The sequence below is a fragment of the Tigriopus californicus genome, chromosome 5, assembly GCF_007210705.1.
Source record: "Tigriopus californicus strain San Diego chromosome 5, Tcal_SD_v2.1, whole genome shotgun sequence".
Lineage (NCBI taxonomy): Eukaryota > Metazoa > Arthropoda > Copepoda > Harpacticoida > Harpacticidae > Tigriopus > Tigriopus californicus.
Genome location: NC_081444.1, coordinates 11,131,342 through 11,150,052, shown reverse-complemented (window position 1 = coordinate 11,150,052; position 18,711 = coordinate 11,131,342). Strand labels below are relative to the sequence as shown.

At 47.6% G+C, this 18,711-nt stretch overlaps 5 protein-coding genes across 7 annotated transcripts in view; 3 read left to right on the top strand and 2 right to left on the bottom strand.

The window, feature by feature from the left end:
- Nucleotides 1-27: 27 nt before the first annotated feature.
- Nucleotides 28-830, top strand: LOC131881437 (large ribosomal subunit protein eL28-like). 2 transcript variants are annotated; one of them, XM_059228289.1, is made up of 2 exons: nucleotides 28-165; nucleotides 313-830. In XM_059228289.1, exon 2 carries the CDS (start codon nucleotides 331-333, stop codon nucleotides 748-750), a length of 420 nt encoding a protein of 139 aa, XP_059084272.1. In that variant the 5' UTR covers nucleotides 28-165; nucleotides 313-330; the 3' UTR covers nucleotides 751-830. The 2 variants fall into 2 exon arrangements, with proteins under 2 accessions (XP_059084272.1, XP_059084274.1); XM_059228291.1 differs by having other exon boundaries at nucleotides 51-161.
- Nucleotides 831-1,196: 366 nt separating this feature from the next.
- LOC131881433 (uncharacterized) lies at nucleotides 1,197-8,696 on the bottom strand. Its single transcript, XM_059228286.1, has 9 exons — nucleotides 8,332-8,696; nucleotides 6,718-8,244; nucleotides 5,936-6,626; nucleotides 5,615-5,867; nucleotides 4,163-4,537; nucleotides 3,452-4,082; nucleotides 2,649-3,386; nucleotides 2,347-2,566; nucleotides 1,197-2,270 (listed from the first exon to the last, which is right to left on the bottom strand). The coding sequence occupies exons 1-9, from the start codon at nucleotides 8,355-8,357 to the stop codon at nucleotides 1,455-1,457; spliced, it is 5,277 nt and encodes a 1,758-aa protein (XP_059084269.1). The 5' UTR covers nucleotides 8,358-8,696; the 3' UTR covers nucleotides 1,197-1,454.
- Nucleotides 8,697-9,823: 1,127 nt separating this feature from the next.
- LOC131881413 (rho-related GTP-binding protein RhoA-B-like) lies at nucleotides 9,824-11,476 on the top strand. 2 transcript variants are annotated; one of them, XM_059228261.1, is made up of 3 exons: nucleotides 9,824-9,872; nucleotides 10,259-10,555; nucleotides 11,279-11,476. In XM_059228261.1, exons 1-3 carry the CDS (start codon nucleotides 9,838-9,840, stop codon nucleotides 11,454-11,456), a joined length of 510 nt encoding a protein of 169 aa, XP_059084244.1. In that variant the 5' UTR covers nucleotides 9,824-9,837; the 3' UTR covers nucleotides 11,457-11,476. The 2 variants fall into 2 exon arrangements, with proteins under 2 accessions (XP_059084244.1, XP_059084243.1); XM_059228260.1 differs by lacking the exon at nucleotides 9,824-9,872 and adding an exon at nucleotides 9,910-10,190.
- Nucleotides 11,477-11,802: 326 nt separating this feature from the next.
- On the top strand, nucleotides 11,803-13,588 carry LOC131881411 (rho-related protein racN-like). The gene is made up of 2 exons (XM_059228257.1): nucleotides 11,803-12,928; nucleotides 13,239-13,588. The coding sequence occupies exons 1-2, from the start codon at nucleotides 12,036-12,038 to the stop codon at nucleotides 13,414-13,416; spliced, it is 1,071 nt and encodes a 356-aa protein (XP_059084240.1). The 5' UTR covers nucleotides 11,803-12,035; the 3' UTR covers nucleotides 13,417-13,588.
- The window catches only part of LOC131881412 (neo-calmodulin-like), a 20,185-nt gene continuing 15,001 nt past the window's right edge, over nucleotides 13,528-18,711 (bottom strand). Inside the window, exons 2-3 of the mRNA XM_059228258.1 lie at nucleotides 14,861-15,066; nucleotides 13,528-14,187 (exon numbers count right to left, since the gene is read on the bottom strand). Of these exons, the coding sequence (XP_059084241.1) occupies nucleotides 13,983-14,187; nucleotides 14,861-15,066 (411 nt within the window). The 3' untranslated portion in view covers nucleotides 13,528-13,982. The remainder of the gene's footprint in view (nucleotides 14,188-14,860; nucleotides 15,067-18,711) is intronic.

Here is an 18,711-nt window from a genome sequence, read left to right as displayed (position 1 = left end):
TTCCCTTTCCGCTCTTGCTGTTCGCCTATCTCGGCCGCTTTCAAATCAGCCACAGCTATGCCGGGGCTGAACCTGCCCATCCACAGCTGACGCAAACTTTCAGCTGATGCTGTGGATCTGTCTTTTTCGTCGGGACGCCACGAGGATTGGACGCTTATTGTGTAGGTAAGGCCGAATCACGGCTCGAGGGTGGTCCTTACGGCTGGAATTAGGCCCTGGCACCGAGTGAGACCGAAGCTAGTGCCTATGGGCTAGAGCCTGAGCTAGTGATTGGGGGCGATGGATGACTGACCAGGCGGATTTTGGTTTCAGATCTTGGACGTTTTCATCATGTCGTCTGAAATCGCTTGGGCCGTGACCCGCAACAACTCGGCTTATCTGCTCAAGAAGCGGAACTGCCCCAAGCCCTTCTCGGTCGACCCCTTCAATCTGACCAACAAGAACTCGTTCCGATACAACGGCTTCTTGCACAAGAAGGCCGTGGCCGTTGCGCCCACCGCCGACAAGAAGGGCGTGACGTTGACATTGAAGAAGTCTAGCCGCAGTTACCGACCCGGTCAACGCTACAATCGCTCGGACTTGAAGAAGGGCGCCCGCGTGGTTCTGACCACCATCCGGAACACGCTCAACAAGCAGCGATACCGCAAGGATTTGAGCAAGGCCGCCCTTCGACGCGCCTCGGCCCTGATTCGCGCGCAGAAGCCTTTGCCTCCGCGAAAGGGCGCCAAGCCCGTCAAGAAGGCCGATTAGAGCCCAGGGGCGGGTTTGTTGCTTATATATGATATGCCTGCCGTGGTATTCAATACAAACTGCGATTGAATGTCACGTCACGTCTGACTTATGGTTGATTTATTACTTACGCATTCCAACAGTCTAAAGGCCCAAATGTCGAGTTGGACAGAGCATAACCATGCCTCGCTGTAGATAGTTTGGCATCGCCCGCTTTGTCATCTGTTTTCCTTGCCAACTGATGAGACTGCCGTGGGCCGCATACACCGTACCGATTACCACTGAGGGATTGAGTCTGCTAGCTTTAGGTGATCGCTCGTGAGGTCGTACTACATCATTTGATTTTTGGTCTGCGTAAGAACTCTTGATTTGATCGAAGGAAGGACTGACCAATTATTTTGTTTTTTTAATTAGAAAACGTGGTTAAATAAGAGCATTCTTTCCGAGTTCAAAACAAAAGATCAATGGAGGGTTCGAAGGCGGCTCATCTATATTATAGCAATGGATGTAAATGAATAGCAAAGGCAATTCTGTTATGAGGGAACCGAATTCCAAAAAATGCACAATTCTCAACACGTCTCAGTCGGCGGACAACTGTGGAGATTAGAGATATGTTAATGTTAATCCTCTGCCCCCTTTGTGAGTCGACAATACCACAATTGGAATAGGAGCATGAGACGAAATAATTCATGACATGTCAAGGCTCCATATGACAAGAGACCGGCTCAATCCACGACTTGGTTGGAAGGAGCCACTTCCACCGTGGTGGACACTTGATTCGGAACTTCTTCCGAAGTGTCCATGGGATCCTCATGTTCCTGGCTCGGCGGATCTGACACTGACGGCCCCGTGGAACCTGAATCGGGCTTCATAGCCTCTGCCTGAACGCCATTGAGAGTGGCTATATCAGCCCTCGAGCCATTATCACTAGGCACATCGCTCTCCGCTGGCGTATTCGCCACCGGGGCATCGAGCTTGGCCTTTTTGAGCTCGGGCGCGTCACTCATGTCTTTGGGAATCGATCTCATATTGTTGGACAGAACTTTGGTGTCTATTGCCGACAAGTCTTTGTTGCTGGTGATGCTGGAGGTCAGGCTAGTAGACACCTTGACGGCGGTTCCATTTTCTAGTCGCGTGAGGGTGACGTTCCCGGCTTTCTTTGTTATCAACATCCCCGAACCGGAGGAGGTGACTTTAGGGGACAAGATGGGTTTCATCTCCTTTTTCATGATGGGCAGGCGTATCAGGTTGCCTGCCGAGGACACGGTCACCAATTTGCCCTTGCCTTGCCCGATGAGTGTGGTGGTGGGTAACTTCTTCCTGGCCTTTTCATCGTCATCTGACATGTTCTCGCCCTCGTCGTCGGAATAACCACCAGGGTTGAATGAGATCTCCGGGAAGCGAATAGTCTTCTTGGGGTTCTGTCCCTTGGCCAGGCTACGAATGATTTCGCCAATTTCACCCCGCTTGGCTCGAACAATATCCGTAGAAAACCAATTGCGCAAAGACGTGATGGGCAGCGAAAAATCAGTGATGGGATTCTGGAGTAAACGGGAAATTTTTTTTTAGATACGAGTACCAACTAGTGAAAAAACACACATGATGTGGTTCTCTTACTTCGAAGAAGCTTTGAGCATATTGAAGGACAAAGATGCCGCAATCGGAGAAGTTCGGTTGTTGGGGCACTTTCGGGCAGTTGCCTTTCATATTTTCTCGCGTGAACAGTCGAGGTTCCCCTTTCTTGTCCTTGTATTCGCAAGTGAGATAGTCCCGCAAGGTGGCCGCCACTCGAGCACGGCTGCCCGTGTTCAAAGAGTCAAAGATGAGGATGCAAGGCCTGGAATATTATGAACATGGTCATTAGTCACAAAACAAAATGGATGTCAAGGTTTTCCTTCTTGAGCCGACATTGTGCTTACTGTTTTATAGACGGTCGTTCCGCGTTCGGGACGGTCTTTTTATCACTATCACAGAGTTCGTTTTTTTCCTCTTTGGGATCCGTCTTCTCGCTAACTGACTTTTTCTCTTCAACCTTGGGTGGATTTGACTCCTCGGTCACGGGTTTGACTTGCGTACTTTCGGGTTCCTTTCCTTCGGGCGACTTTTCGGAGGCGGGGATTTCGCTCTCGGCGTCACTTTCCTCTAGTTTCAGGGCGCCATCCTTCAAATCATCGTCCGTATCAAGTTCGGACTCTCCAGATTTGGTCTTGTCGTCTTCCGATGACTTTGTTTCCGGTTCTTTATTTTCTTGTGCTGCTTCAGCTTCGACTTGGGGAGCGGCAATTGGCGGTTCCTTTGGGTCTTTGGGTTGGAGAATGGGCCGGGAATTCGGAGGAACACTATTCAACTTGCCCATGCGGTTAAATACTTCATCTTCTTCGTCCATCATATCGTCATCCGAGGCCTCAGCTTCATCCCGATCGGAGGCATCGTCTTCGGCGTTGAGGACAAATTTTTCGCCCGTGGATCCTTTCAATGGAATGATGGAAGTCGAGCCAATCTGAAGAATCTTCTTTTCGTCTTTCCTTTGTACTTTGGGCTTGCTGGCGTTGGTGACGAGTTTTTGACTCTCAGGCATGTCGATCGGTGAGTCATCCTCCATGGTACGACAACCGATCAAACCCGGGAAACAGATGACGGCCAAAAACCAATGCGATCTGAAATCGAAAGTGATTGTTTGGAAGTTAATCACAAGATAAATCACACAGAGTGAGGCACTTACTGTTCGTTGATGGGTACAAAGACAAAGTCCTTGTTGAAGATGTCCACTTTCTTGGTCCACCGTTTGACTCTTTCGTAACGTTTGTCAGCGGCACTTAGATTCGGGTTATCCTCCACTGGGTGAATTCGGTTCTTCATCTTCTTGGGACGAGTGGTCAACCGCTTGTAGAAGAACGTGGAGAACATATGAGTTCGCTCTCGATCCGCCGGCTCCAATTTTTGAAACTGGAGCCACCGGAAGAAGAAGTCAATGATCACGTCATTGAGGAAGTTGTCCTCTTCGAGACAAATGTAGTCTTCCGTGCCAACCGACACCGAATTCGCTCCCGTCAGAGGAAACTGGCAATACTTCATGATCGCCTCCGGCTCACCTCCGCCCATGGCATTGGCCCTTCGGGCGTCTGGGCCGCCGGAAGCGGGTGAGCCAGCCACAGCGTTGCCCATAAGAGCGCGATTGGCGGCCATCTTGGCCTTGATCATGTTGATATCTCGAGGCGAGCACTTGACCAGCAACTCGTTAGTGGCTTTGGAATCGAGTTCGTGGAGTTTCTCCTTGAAGTGATTGGTGAGCAAGGTTTTGTCCTCATCACGAAGACGTTCCGGGAGGATGGTGATTCGCTTCATCGTTTCGTCTGAGACATACCAGAGACAAAAGGCCATCGAGCATGATTAATTTGATCCATGGCCAATGAATGATATATAGCAGACTTACCCTTGGATTGACTGTCCAACCAAAATCCCGTGGGATCGCACATGCCCAATATTTTGCGGGTCCGCTCACAGGCTGCCGGCATAACGAAGAAGAACATGGCGGGCATGTTCTTGCCAAAGTGAACCATGACTTGGATTACCTCCTCGATTCGAAAGTTGAGCTTGACCATCTCGTTGGTGGTGAAGCCGGGCACTCGGATTTGAAAGCCTTTGGCGCTGAAAAAGGCCTTCTCCTTGGGCGCAGCCTTGTACGAGCCCATCCGAATGGATCGACATGGCAGGCTAACCCAATTGCCTTGCATAGGAGAGACACCACCCGCTGTCAACCCAATTTCCTCGTCGGTCACGCCCTGAACGGCCACCGCTCCGCCCGAATCTGTTAAAAAAAAAAGGCATGGCCATGAATTGAAGTGGGGCCTAATTTCGCTAAACGTGCCACGTCTGTTCACAACCCGAATTTTTGTTAGGCCAGGAATTTCTCCAATCTTGAAAAAATTGACCGCGATCAGACATAAACATGATGCGAGGTTTAGTCTAGGAAAATTGAACATGGTCGAGAGCTTTGGTGGTGGCGGCACCCACCTTCGTGCTCCTTCAGAGCGGCTGTTTGGGGTAATGTGCGGGGTTGAGCGGGCTGACTTTTTAAGTTGCCGTACATAGCCCGCATTAAGACATTCATGATGAAGCTCATTGACGTCTACTCCGTTCTACGCAATCACCCGACGGAATCGCTGTCTCGGAAGAAGACTCAGTTAACTCGTCAATCTCAGAAATCGTGTCCCACACTGACTCAAGTTCTGAATGGATTGCCCCGATCTGCAGTTTGGTGCACTTCCCCATGTTTCCATGCTTCCATGCTTCCAAGCTGTATGTTTGTCTGTCTGTCTGGCTTCGTTCTCTAGCTCTGGTCCAGGAGCTGAGCTTGAGCTGAGCTTGAGCTGAGCTTGAGCTGAGCTTGAGCTGAGCTTGAGCTGAGCTGAACAGAAGAGACTGACGACATCCTTGCTTGGTCTGTTGTTGTTGATTGCCGAAACTTGGGATGGATCTGGATGGATTGTTTTGAAGTTGCTGCCTAACCAGCCTAAAACATCTGCCCTGGCTAAATGGGGGCTCAGCCAAGCTCAGCTAAGTTCCTGCCGTTTCAAATTCCCCCGGCAAATCCATGATTGACCATGGAGCCCGTTTCTTGCCCTGGTGAGGGCATCAACTTCTGTTCAAACTTAAGGCAGGTTACTGGCACGAACTTATTGCACGAAGTTATGACTGCTGAATAAATGGGGTGTCAATGGCATGTTTCCATTACGATTTTGGCACGTTATCTCTACTAGAAGTAATCCGTCCCTTTTATGTAGGATGAACTAAAGCCCTGAATCTGCAGTGGTTTCATTCTAAAACCAGTCGTTGTTTCAAATCAGACTTAGTTTGAGGTTAGATTTAAATGTTTCTTTTTTACCTGTTTGAGTGGATGCGGCCTTATCTCCCGATGGATCCCCTTCTTCTAGGTCTTCTTTTCCGTTCTTTTCCTCAGCCTCGTCCTCTTCATCCGAGGACAAGGCAATACAGACCGGTTCGTCCGGGGCCTTCTTTTTCCGCTTATTGTGGTTGATTCGCACACCTCGGAGTTCGAGTCTTCCACCCTCGCCAGGCTCGGATCCACTCATCGGATCTTTGGGCGACATCGTCGAATGGCGATCGTCACCGGTGGACTGCAGGGAAAAGCAACAAATATCAATGTAATCCACTGCCCAGGAAAACTAAATAGCATGGTTCCTACCGAGTCTCGCTTCTGGTTATGATCGGTCACGATTTTGCAGTCATCCGGCAGAGGTTTTCGGCAGGCCTCACACCGATTAAAGTCCGCACTAGTGGAACCGCAATTCCGACACAGTTTCAGTTTTCCAGCCACATAACGAGGCGTGTACTTTTCTCCCGGTTTCAAGCCCTCGCCTCCTTTAGGATCCTTGGGCGAATTGGGCCGAGGATTGAGGCCCAAAGGGGTTTTGGGGGCGGGAGCCCCCGGCATCCTAATCACTCCATGTGGTGGTCGAGCCCCTCGATTGGCCATTTGAGGTCGGAAGTTGTTAACACTGGCTTGAAAACCTGGCGGACCCATGGGTTGGGAATGGGGAGGCTGGGTGTATAACGGGCCCTGATGATTGCCGCCTTGGTGGGAGGAGTACGGCAAATTCGCCTGAGACGATTGAGTAAGTGGGGCGGGGGGAGGTTGGGGAGGCGCCACTTGAGGACCCTCATTGTTGGGTAGAGTTGGTTCTTTGACGGCTTGCACTTTCTTTTGGACCTGTTTGTACTTGGCTGGTAGAGTGAGACCAGCAGCTTTGATCCAAGCCCTAACTGCCGATGCCGTGATCCCGATATCTTCGCCAACGATGCCCGGAGATATGTGTTCCTCGACCACTCGTTTGATAGCTCGATCCCGTTCTTCTTGCGGGATATCCTTGGAGTTGCTAATGGAAATGAAAAAAAAAAAAGACGTATGAAAGGCCGACGCGCGTCAGTGGGTGACGTGGTGGTCAGAAAATATATGCTGTTTCTTACATTTTGGCCTTTTTCGCCGGCGTAGCCATGGCGGATGGAGGCGGTCCGGTTTGATTGTATTCATTGGGTTGTGACGTGGGTGGACCCTGATTGATGACAGGCATCGAGGGATCCAATTCGAAAGATATAGAATTGGCTGAAGCCTCCTGCGGCTGTTCATTGACACAATCCACCCAGAAGGTGGAGTCGCCCACCTTGATCGGCATCTTAGACACCTCACGACCTTCCTCTATGAAGATGTGCTCGACGTTGTAGGCAATCTCAGACTCATTTTGAGGCGGAGCCTGGTGAATCGGACCTGCTCGAGTCGGCTGAGTCGCTCGAGGTGCTGGAGGAGGATGACCCGCAACGGGTGTGGGCTGGACCTGATAGTGTGTAGGTCGGGGAGGTGACTGAGCGGGCATACTGGGCGGCTGGGTAGGTGGATTCCGCCACGGCTGTTCAGGCAGAACCTGGGTAGATGCGTGCATGGGCGGTCGCATACTCGGTCTTTGAATAGGCTCCGGCATGCGCAGACGCGCCAACGTCAGGGTGCGAGGCTGACTACTTTGGACATTGATGGCGCGCACGGGCTGAAACGTGCTGCCGCGTAAAGATTGGACGGGTCGCAAACTCCCATCCGGATTGGTCTGCAACATGACCACCTTGGTCTTGGCTCGTGGATTCAAAGTGGTCATGGGTCGAGCGACTGGGGCGGCCTGAGGCGCCACCTGAGTCTGCGTGTGGAACATACGCTGAATCCGTTGGGAGTTTCCCTTAAACGAGACACGGGGCCCATTAGGCGGGGTTGGATGTGTCGGATTGAGGGTCTGACCGGCCAACGGATTGGGCTGACGGTAATGGGTGGGGTAGGCGGGACCGGGAGCCCGCACCACTCGCGCCTGAGGCTGGAGTTGAAGGTACGTATTAGTGTGGCCATGGGGCTCATGGCTGTACTGAGACGTCTGGGCTGGGGACACGACGGTGGAAGGCTGCGAATTCGGAAGCGGCGACAGGTGAGAGGGCGGGTGACTCATGTAAACGGCCGTGGTGGGCGTGGCATGCATATGATGCTGAGGTAGAGCCGCGAGGTGCGGATGATGGGCTTGCTGTGGGGTCTGATGTGGGGCCTGATGTGGGGCCTGATGTGGGGCCTGATGTGGGGGTGGGGGTTGAGGCTGGGCTTGATGTAACGGCTGTTGCTGTTGTTGCTGCTGCTGTTGCTGTTGCTGTTGGGGCGTTTGCATCTGATGATAGGTGACAGTGGGCACTGGCTGAGCCAACGGCGACTGATACACGGGCTGATATTGCGGGATCTGGACTGCGGCGGGAGCCGTGGACACGTAGATGTTCTGAATCAGAGCCTCATTGGCCGGACTGGCCTGGGATCCGGGCAGGGCGTGCAAAGTCTGGCCCGTGGCCGTCAAATAACTGACACTGGTGACCGCATTGACGTGCGGCTGGCCCGGATGATTCGAATGGAGAGGCTGTCCAGGATGCATTACGGGCTGCAGTTCCAGCAATTGACCCGCAGCGGCTACGGCGTGCCTGAAAAAGTGCTCTCAAGCGTCAAGACAACACCCAGACACGTATGACACGCCTCTGTGCACGCCTCCAAACTCCAGCCTTACTTACGACGTGTTATTAGGCAATTGCGCCATCTTGGATGGGCTACGGTGTTCCTGGTGCCCGTGATGACGGCTCCACCCAATCAATCCCAATCCATGGCCACGTCCAGGTCCGATGTCTATCTGGTCAGGAGTTGGCCCCGTCAATCCGCAATGTTTGTTGTGCCCCGACCAGACACGTGGAGCCAGCTAAATTTGTTGCCTAAACCCGCGTGCCTGTGCGGCCCGACCAGACTTTTTTGAGGCGAAAACCTTGAATTCCACACCGGAGACGACTGTCTAGACCCTACTGAGATGACCCGGGGGTCAGTGCGAGGGTTCCGGACGGATAGGACGTGTGGGGTCGACGATTAGAGCTCGTTGAGGTCGGGGAAAAGGAATATTCGCTTTTTCTTCCACTCTTAGTGACCATTGGACAGCTGTCGACAGGCAGCCAGAGCGCATTTCTGGGGCTGCCATGCCAGCTGTCAAGCTGTCACGGGGCCTAAAGAAACGCTCATTCAGGGCTCGAATGTTTTCGTGGTAGTAAAAGACCTAACGAGATTTGGGTTGGGATTTAGTTTTGGATGGTCATGCACATCTAACTGGAAATGCAAACTGATTTGATTTGGATGACTTAGTTCTAATCCACAATAGAGCACCTGGTTTTGCGGAAGCATGATGGAAATAATGGCGAAGGCCAGTAATACTTGGGCCCTGAACGCTTTTTCTGCCGCTTTAGCCTTGGAATCTGAGTCCACTCAGCCAAGAATGAGACTGCTGGGCTAACCAGCTAAGCTTATCTCGGTGACAAAGGAGAAGGCCAAAGGAGCCGCTGGCAGGACTCATTAGTCCTGGGAAAAGATACTGGATATTGCGACCTTGTTTTTATTTTCTAAACGTATATCGCGATATAAGGTGTTGAATTGATTTCCGAGATGGACCAGGGCTTTTATGATACAGAATTACGCTCGAAATGGGGATAAGCGAAAAGTAAAAGTCAAGATCTAGATACCCATTGGGCTTGATATTTGGCCTCGAAAAGTGAATTCTCAATCAAGTAGCGCCAGAATGCGGAGGAATTTGAACCTCCTCTAAAGAATATCAAACTTTATCTCAGTTATTTTATGAAAAAAGATATTGAGCTAAGAAACCATAATAGCTATGAAGACACCTTGTTGTTGTAATACATAGGCGCACGGAACCTTTGATAAATGGAGAAAGGCTATTAAGTCGATCAAGGTATGACCTACTTTTTCAAACAAAAGCGTAACAAGGAGCGCAACAAAGATTGACATTGAACGAGCTTCAATATTTCTCCATAGAGGGCCAGAAACGAACGAATTCGTCTGCATTCACAGACACGTTCGTTTAGGGGAAAATAAAACCTTCATCTTGTTAATTAACAAAATAAGCTGTCATGTTCAACCGGCTGATCACATTGAAATACTTATCAGTAGATGCCGGATGTCCTTACTTTTCCAAAAATGATTCGAATTAATTATTTTTCTCTAATATGCGACCCTGTCTATCAATGACTTCGCCCTCGATATCGTGTGGAAGCTATTCGTGAGTAATAAATTACTCAAATGAAACTGATAAAAGCTCGGGGGGAAAGCAGTGATCGTTTGGCTCACCAAGTTAGTTTTGCGATTACCCCAATGTCACATGTGCTACGTAAATTAACATGGCTAATCAAGACCTCAAAGTAATCGTCATTGGTGATCAACAAGTTGGAAAGACCAGCATCATTCAGGCCCTTCAAGGCTTGCAATTCTCACCAATATATGTCCCTACCATCATTGAAGACATCTGCGTACAATTGAAGCCCAATCTTGACATTGTATTTGCAGACACGTCGGGTGATCCTGATTACGACAAACTAAGGCATTAGCATTTGCCAAACCATATCATTATTACACTTTTTTTTAATCTCATGCTTCTCTGATTTACAGACCCCTGTCATATCTCGACTCTTGCATGGTAATGGCATGCTATTCCATGAATGATGCACAGTCTTTTACGAATATATCACACCGCTGGATCCCCGAGATCAAGCACCTTCTCCCGAAGGCTCCCATCATTTTGCTTGGACTCAAATGCGACTTAAAGTTAAATGACGTGAAAGATGAACATGATGAGCCTGATGTTGTGTCTTCCCCGACTCCCATCAGCCACAGACCTAATCTGAAGGACTTTCCGCAAGACCTCACCCATTTAGATGATGAGCATTTCCAGCTGCCAGTGAAAAGGTAATGAATGCCATAACGAAAGTACACTACACACCGTTATTAATAAGGCCAGTTTGAGGGAGGGAAGTACATACACACACACACATACACACATTTGTAAGTTGTACGTCATTGCCATGTCTAAATCATCTAATATGTCACATATCGTTCCATGTTCTGGGGAACAAAAGCTCGTTCGAGACTATAACGTCGGGCAAAACTTTTGTGCCGGTTGTTCCAACTTTGGGACTGCTTTTCAATTGTAGAAATTGCGTATTCCCCAAGGAATTGGTAACCTCTCGCTTAGAGAGGTGAAAATGCATCAATAGACAAAGCATACGTTCAGAAACAACTCGTTGTGAACTTGTGAACAAACGAGTTGTCAAAGGCGATGCAACTTTGCCATCTGTACATACAATGAGGGTTGCAATTTGGAAACACGCCTATTCCAACTTCCAGCAGTCGAGTTGAACTGACACCTCACATTAAAAAAAATACACCTCAAAAATAGACGGAATAATCTGGTGCACACATCAAAGACATGTCACTACTCATTCGTTGGTTATTCATTGACCATTCGATCGGTGTCTTGATCAGAAATAGGAATACGAAAGTAGAAAGTACTAAAGTCAGCATCAAGACGAGCCAATTCTCCAGTTAGTAGGATCCTAAGATCCACACCTCGAATGGAATAATCTCTCCCCCAAGTTCTAATTCCCCTTTTTCTCGTTTTGAATGGTGCAGAGTCTCATCAGAACAAGGGAAAGTCTTAGCATGGAAGCTGGGCATCGACGATTATGTGGAATTATCTGCCAAAGATCGGACGGGCATCGAGTCTCTCCGAGCTTCAATCCACGCGCAACTCTCCAAATTGGATAAGCATTTTAAATGGCGTAAAGTTTCCAAAATGATAGCTTTGTAATAAACGATCCAACTACCAGACACCCTTTTCGATTATTCTTTTGGTAGTAGAACTCTTGCACTGTTAAAATTCTTTGGCTCCAGTCATGCAACGGCAGCCACTCCGAGGTCTCGGTTGAGGAGCACTACCAGTGTACCACAGCTCCCCTGCATGCAGTATTAAAACGGCCCAGTGGGAAGTGTATGAACTGGAAACTCCATAGAGAAGCAGGAGAGCGTCCCAATTGTGGTGGTCTATGTATTCCTAGCAGCCATGATACACACATGCACACCAATCAGTATACCGAGTACGTAGTACGGACCCTAGAAGGCGCCATGCGAGCAACAAGCTTTGGTCATCTCCAAGCACACAGACACGGTTGTTCACTGTTCAAGTATTGGATCATTCGAGCGTTTGGTTGACGACTTTGAGAAAGAGAGAGAGAGGAAAAACGCATCATCAAATCCGACGATTATGTAAGCTCGTTGAAGATGAGGTGAAGATTGTGTTCATTTTGAATGGATTCAATCCTTGACAATTTGCCACACTTGTACTTGAGCGAGACGATTTGCATGTGAATGACTATTCGGAGCCGGAACCATGGCGTCTGTGATTCCGAAGAAGGTGGTGATCGTGGGAGATCCCAAAGTGGGCAAGACCTCGATCCTGGATATGCTCAAAGGAAGTCCGTTCCAAGACGATTATTGTCCCACTGTTTTTGACACCTCTGAGTCCAGAATCATTCTCGAAGGTCAAAACAAGGCCACCAAAAGCCCGATTCAGTTCGATATTAGCCTTCACGATACTTCCGGTGATTCTGACTACGATCGCTTACGACCTTTGTCCTACATGGACTCGCATCTGGTGTTGTTGTGCTACGCAATGGATTCGACCTTATCCTTGAGAAGCGTCTCCAGCAAATGGGTCACCGAGATCAATCACATCTTGCCAGAAATCCCGTTTCTCCTCGTGGGCAACAAATGCGATGAGAAATCCAGTGGTAACGATTCCAGCACAGTTTCAGGCGATCCTGATCCACAAGATATTCAAGACGAAAGGTCCCTGGACATCGAGGAAGAGCCCGAGCATCTCGAGAAGAATTTTGACGAAGGTTCGGTGGACGACTGTTCCGAGAACAACGACGAGCTTCCCGGTAGTGTCGGTGGCGATGATGTCCATGATAACATCAATGATGAAGAGATTGAAGCCATTTTGGGCGACGACTCGATCGAGGCAGAGCACGATGACCAAGAAGTAGAGGGAAACGAAACCAAAAATGACGAGTGCGACTTAGCCAAAGCTAAACGAGAAGCTATGCGAACCAAGAAATTTTCCTTGGACGCCCGCCAATCTTCCCTGGAGGATAAATGTGTGCACAAGCGGTTCAAGAAGAAGCATTCTCTGGCAGCAAAAATGGACCTTTTGTCTCTTGGTCAATTTCCCCAAGATCTTTCCCATTTGGACGCGGAGCATTTCCAACCTGAGGAACGAAAGTGAGTAGTATTACCATACCAAAGATGATTTGAGGGAGGGGAGCCAGGAGCAAGCAATGACCAGATTACTCCTGGGACCACGAGCGACGTGGCTCTCCAGAGAATAAGGAAATCTGTTGTTGTGGTTCCCGGCAAATCCATTCCAAAACTCGTTGGAGTTTCCCCGCATTCTTTTCACTAGTCCAGATCTTTGAGTGGGTTTGCACTTTAGAGTTAGGCTCAACAGGTTTTTGTGGACCGTAGGGAAAGACTCTCGAGCACACTAATCTTCTCCATCCCTCTTCCTCCCTCTTTTCTCCAACCGATCTAGAGTTTGCTCGAGCAAGGGGAAAGTTTTGGCTTGGTCAGTGCGTGCGGATGCCTACGTGGAATGCTCCGCTAAACATGGAACCGGACTTCAGGAGCTCAAGAATGCAATGGTCGCACTTTTGGAACAAGGAGGCTCAAAACGAAAATGGAAGAAGCTGACCAAAATGATTACGATCTGAGTCTACACTACCGTACCGAGATGTAAACTGCGTTGGACCAAGAAAACACGTGTGTGTGACACATATTTGCGTGCCCATACGTACGTAACACAGTAACACATATCGTTTGGATTTAGGTATAGTGAAAAATAAAATTTGTATTTCGAAATATATGATGGCATCCTGAAACTCACTAGAATCTGGTGAATGAACTCAACTCGAAATTTCCCTCTACCAGAGCTAAAGTAGCAACGGACAGAGAATTGCCACAGATTATCACAGAAATGGAATAACGTAAGAGTGAATTCCACAGAGTGTTATCATCAAGGATTGGGCACAAGAACTCGCAAGTTGCCCGTGGATGCCAGTAGAAGAAAATTATTCCTCACTCAAAAAAGAAGTCTCGTCATTCGTGCGGTGGAGATTCGGATCTCGTGACGTCTCAAATGCAAATGGGCAAGCTGAACGTGTTCCCGGACCCGTCCCTAAAGGGGCCCAGGGAATAGAGAGAGATCAATCGGGAAGCATAAGTTGCGAATTGCGATGGCATTCTGGGAGACTAGGACTTGAGCCCGCCAGTCTGTGTATTAACTCTTCGTTTGGGAGTCCATATTGATCTCCTTCAAGATCATTTGGGAAAACTCCGTGTAGTCAATCTTTCCGTCCTTGTTGGAATCAGCCTCGGCAATCATCTCCTCGACCTCCTCGTCGGTGAATTGCTCTCCAAAGTGCATCATGCAATGTTTGAACTCGATCTTACTGATGTATCCGTCTCCATTTCGATCAAACACCCTGCAAGCACACGAAAAACATGTTTGTTGCAACTTGAGAACAATGCCAAGACAGAAAGACAGAAAGACGGAAGTTTAGTTTCATTCCCTACGTGATAATGGGCCAATAAATGGTCTAATCGGCTTAATGTGGCTAAACAAACGGCCTTTACAGGAGAGAATGTGCTTTTAAAGGCCTCGATAAATCACCAAAGAATAGGCACAACCCACAATTCAGTCCGAAGAAGAGACTCTACCGGACGAAAAGTATCCTCCTTGCCACTGCAGAGTGAGCTGCATCAGGAAAACAAAGTATTCGTTAGGTGCGTAAATCTTTTGAGGATTAGGGTTTGCCATTCTGGTCCAGCCATTGCATGGAAATGCGGTTCGTTCTGGAATTTCCATTCTAGTGTATGTTATATTAGGTCCAAGTCAAGAGTATCTTGTACAGGCACTATATGGTGAGTTTTGTGTAAATCAATCCGATTGGGCGGCTGGCCCTCGTTTATGAGGAAAACACCAACAGGTTCTTTCGTCATTATCGGAAAAGTAATCAAGCACAAGTCTCTCCCCAATACAAATGTAATTAGATCTTCTCATCCTCATCACCACCACAAACTTTCGGATTCATGAGAACGAATAGGAGGAGGTGGGTTCTTGAAGGGGAGGGGCTGCCCTTCTTCGGTGGGACTCACCGAAATGCTTGCTTGATCTCGAGCTCCATGTCCTCGTTGGCCAGCTTGTCCCGCATCATCATGGTGAACTCGGAGAAATCCAGTTTGCCATTATGATCAATGTCGATCTCATTCATGATGTTCATTATCTCGTCCTCAGTGGGATTTCGACCCAAGGTCCTCATGAGCACACCAAGCTCTTTAGCGCTAATATATCCGTCGCCATTCTGAAACAGGGAGGGGATAAACGAAATGTAAGTACTTGTCCAGAAACGAAACTAATGATGTCGTTGCAGGAAGGGATTAACAGAAATCATTGCCTCAATTAGACCTAACAACGCCCAGGTCAGTTGTTCAGATGGTTATTTAGCTTTCCATGATTATTTTCAGCTTCATTTTTTTAGTTCAAAACTAGTTCGTTTTGATGGGCCTCGAGATTCGGCCGATTCCTCTTGTCTGATGATGACGAATGAACAACCAATGAGTCTCAATGTATGAAAACTTGCAATTTCACTTATCGACTTCAACATGCCAAATCAGTACATTTGCTCTTAGTGGAATGGTCAATTATTGCCCTAATGAGTAGTGCATATGCGAAAACTCCCGGAAAAGATGCACCAAACTTGTGTCATTAAACAGCCCATTACATTGTTTCCTCTTGGAGTCCCCGAGGTAGTCCAATAATTAACTATTTTAGAGCAATAACTCTGCCACCAGTCCAAGCATATATAGAGAGTATGTTTTGATTTTCACCGCCAATGCACGATTCCTTCCGAAGTTACGAGTCAACCACGAAAGAAGAGCCTCTCTTCGGTTTCCGTTTTTTTGGGGTGGTGGTAAGGAGTAAAGAGTCAGTCACCTTCTAGAAAGCCTCCAACTTGTCCCTAGCGAGAAGGTCCTTTAGCTCAACGGCTTACCCATGGGCCATAGAGCTCCATTTGTGTGCATGAAGCCACCGTCGTCTTGTATTTCACGTGAGAACTGTCAGGATCTCCGAAAACTCGAGTCTGGTTGGAGTTTAGACGCCTCCAACAATTTATGAGTGAGTGAGGCAAGCCAGGCAGTACCTCAGTCGGAGAAGTCTCGGTACTACAGATCAAGTGAACAACATACTAGAAAGACCCCTAGACCACATGTACTCGTATTCACGACTGTTAGCCCTCCATATTATATTGTAGGGGACACTCTGTATTTTGAGATGGGGAGCATCAACTTAAATGAAGATGCTCTAACGTTGGTAACCAAGACAAATATCTTTGGGGATCTTGAGTACTGGAAAATGCTCTAATGGCTAGCTTTGAAGAGGAGGATAAGGAAAGTTTTTTGAGACGAACAAGAGTCCTCCAAGAACGAGAGAGCAGTTTTACAACCCAGCCACATTAATTCAGAGAACACAAGTCACCATCAGAAAATGTGGAGAGTCCATTCATATCTTGGCCACGAGCCAAATTGGCCGTGTTTTGGGGATGACTTTGGATCAAGGACCACTGGGTCCCTAGGACAGAGGGAACAGGATAATTTTCCACCGTATTCAAATAATGTCCTCTCTTGGGTCTTGCCATCATGCAGCCTCAGCACACTGCATAATATGTGAGCAGAAAGCAAAGCACCACCACGAACTTGACCGCTCTACGTGCTCTTATGAACGGCCACTATGTATCGGTTTCAAAATATCCGCCAAACCTCTTGGTCCCAAGGTTACATCCACTCTGAAGATGGATGAACGGGTCCGACGCCGATACGACTAATGATAGCAGATGATGAGTTCCGATCATTGACGAATCAGAGAGCAGGGTGGTTTCTCTGCTGCTTAAAAGAGACCATGAAGGCCATTTAGAGATTTTCTCCTAACGTCAGGTTTCTCTCACTTCATTAACGAAGCGAAGGCCAGTTGCTTGAATGTCTCAAGGTAATGCCCTTCACAGAAGAAGAGCAAGGGAGCTGCATTGATCCAGAGATATAAGAGAGATACATGTCTCACTGAGGAATTTCCTCGTAACAAAAATTTGTACTCTTCCGATTAAGAGTACACATCTATGCTCTTTTAGTCCATAGGAGTGACAAAGGCTTTTTTGTCAGACAACGTGCCGTAAAATACCATTGCTGGATAGAGCACTCATAAACACTTTTGTTCCAACGTGTGCTGAACATGGACCAACCGTCTCATGGAAGGGGAAAAGAGACTCCTTGCCCAGTCCAATTTCTTTCGTGCTCGTTCTCAGTCGTTCCATTCTAGCTGGGCCTGAATAAGTGAGACAAGGATGGACTCAGAGATCTGGCCATGCCCAAATTGAATCAGGATGGAAATAAGGCCAATCCTTGAGGCAGGCATTGCACGGAGTGTGCATACATACAATTCATTACATCCTTCGCGGAGCATTCACAAACAAATTTGTTTTGCCCCACGGGGCCCTTTGTTTTTGAAGCAATAATGGAAGTAGTGGAAAACTAGTAAGTAGATCGATAATTCCGAGACCCCTCCCTGATAGTCTAACAACACCCAAGGACATTTCAAAACATTCTCATGAGATCGTTTTCTGTTCGCACATGTCAAACAAAAGCCTTTGTTTACTGAATTCATAATAATTTGGCCAAGAGGCAAGATTTCTCCGTTGCCTGACGTTTCGTCAACAAGTGGCACTATGAGGTGGCTGTGTCGACTAAATTCGTATCTATGAGATGCATGGCTACATGAACGGGATTCATTCCCATTGTCTGGAACACACCCGAAAAGCTCCGAGCCATGACTTTGCTTTATTGAAAACGAACTTTGGGTAAACACCGTAACCTTGACCTGGAGCGTGAAAACTGTAGATAAACGATGTTTGCTCGTCATGGAGGGCGTTTCGTAGTCGAAAACGAGTCTCCAAAGGACGGTGATTGTTCTTTTGTGAACAGCAAGGCCACCCCATCCTTCCATTGATGGCCAATATGTCACTGCTTTCATAAGTTTAGACAAGAGTTCCTCTTACTCTAATGGGTCTCTTTCTTAGCTGGACTGTTTCTCTTTCTTTCTCACAATTGAGCAACTAGAGTCAGCGTAAAGAGGGGAAAAAGTCTGTACTTCCTGAGGTCTTTATTTATTTCCCTGTTCCACTAGATGCTTGTGCTCCCCAGCATGCTTGTAACGAGATATTGTGAATTCAAAAATTGCAATTTTCAAAATGCCTTTTGAGTCATTTCACATGAGATGTGAGAATGATTTTTCATATTATTTCCAAGTTATGGTTGGACAGAACTTGCCTGAACGCTCTGCAATGTTCTCTGTCTCAAATCTATGCATTTTGTGCACATTGTAAATGATGCGGGCTGAACAAAACAGGAACATAATATTTATTTTACATTATAATACATCACTGCAAATTTTGGGAGAAGAGAGCTAATCTTATCTCACCAAGGGTGAGAAAACTTCATTTGCATGAATGGAAATATTTCAGCATCTCAGTTTAGGAGTCATAATAAGAAATTTCAAGTTTCTGCACTGAGTTGTTGCATGCATTTCATGACCAAAGGTGACGCTCGTGTTATGAAGATGCCTCTTTAATTGCACAAACATGATAATTAGGGCTGTTTAATTATGTCAATAAAAATAGCAAAAAGGTAAAAAAGGCAATGCAAAATGCAGATGGTATTGACTCATCTAACTTTTCTAAGCAAAATAATACGCCAAATTATAATATAGTTTAAAATGATGGTAACCAAACATATTAAAGAACATTCAAAACTAGTGCGGACATTTATTGCAATGTAGGCGCTCTATTCATGGCCTTGAATGGAATGAAATTCCGCTCAATGACCTTTGGGTCGACGCCATTAGACACTCCACTATTAGATGATGAAGGTAAGGACATTGAGCAGGTCTCATCCATGAA

Coding starts and splice junctions, on each gene's coding strand:
- LOC131881411 (XM_059228257.1), top strand. CDS start 12,036: ATGGCGTCTGTGATTCCGAAGAAGGTGGTGATCGTGGGAGATCCCAAA. Junction 12,929..13,238: donor TTCCAACCTGAGGAACGAAA/GTGAGTAGTATT, acceptor CAACCGATCTAG/AGTTTGCTCGAGCAAGGGGA.
- LOC131881433 (XM_059228286.1), bottom strand. CDS start 8,357: ATGGCGCAATTGCCTAATAACACGTC. Junction 5,868..5,935: donor ATAACCAGAAGCGAGACTCG/GTAGGAACCATG, acceptor TTTTCCCTGCAG/TCCACCGGTGACGATCGCCA. Junction 2,271..2,346: donor ATGCTCAAAGCTTCTTCGAA/GTAAGAGAACCA, acceptor CGTTTACTCCAG/AATCCCATCACTGATTTTTC.
- LOC131881437 (XM_059228289.1), top strand. CDS start 331: ATGTCGTCTGAAATCGCTTGGGCCGTGACCCGCAACAACTCGGCTTAT.
- LOC131881413 (XM_059228260.1), top strand. CDS start 9,991: ATGGCTAATCAAGACCTCAAAGTAATCGTCATTGGTGATCAACAAGTT. Junction 10,191..10,258: donor CCTGATTACGACAAACTAAG/GCATTAGCATTT, acceptor TCTGATTTACAG/ACCCCTGTCATATCTCGACT. Junction 10,556..11,278: donor TTCCAGCTGCCAGTGAAAAG/GTAATGAATGCC, acceptor TGAATGGTGCAG/AGTCTCATCAGAACAAGGGA.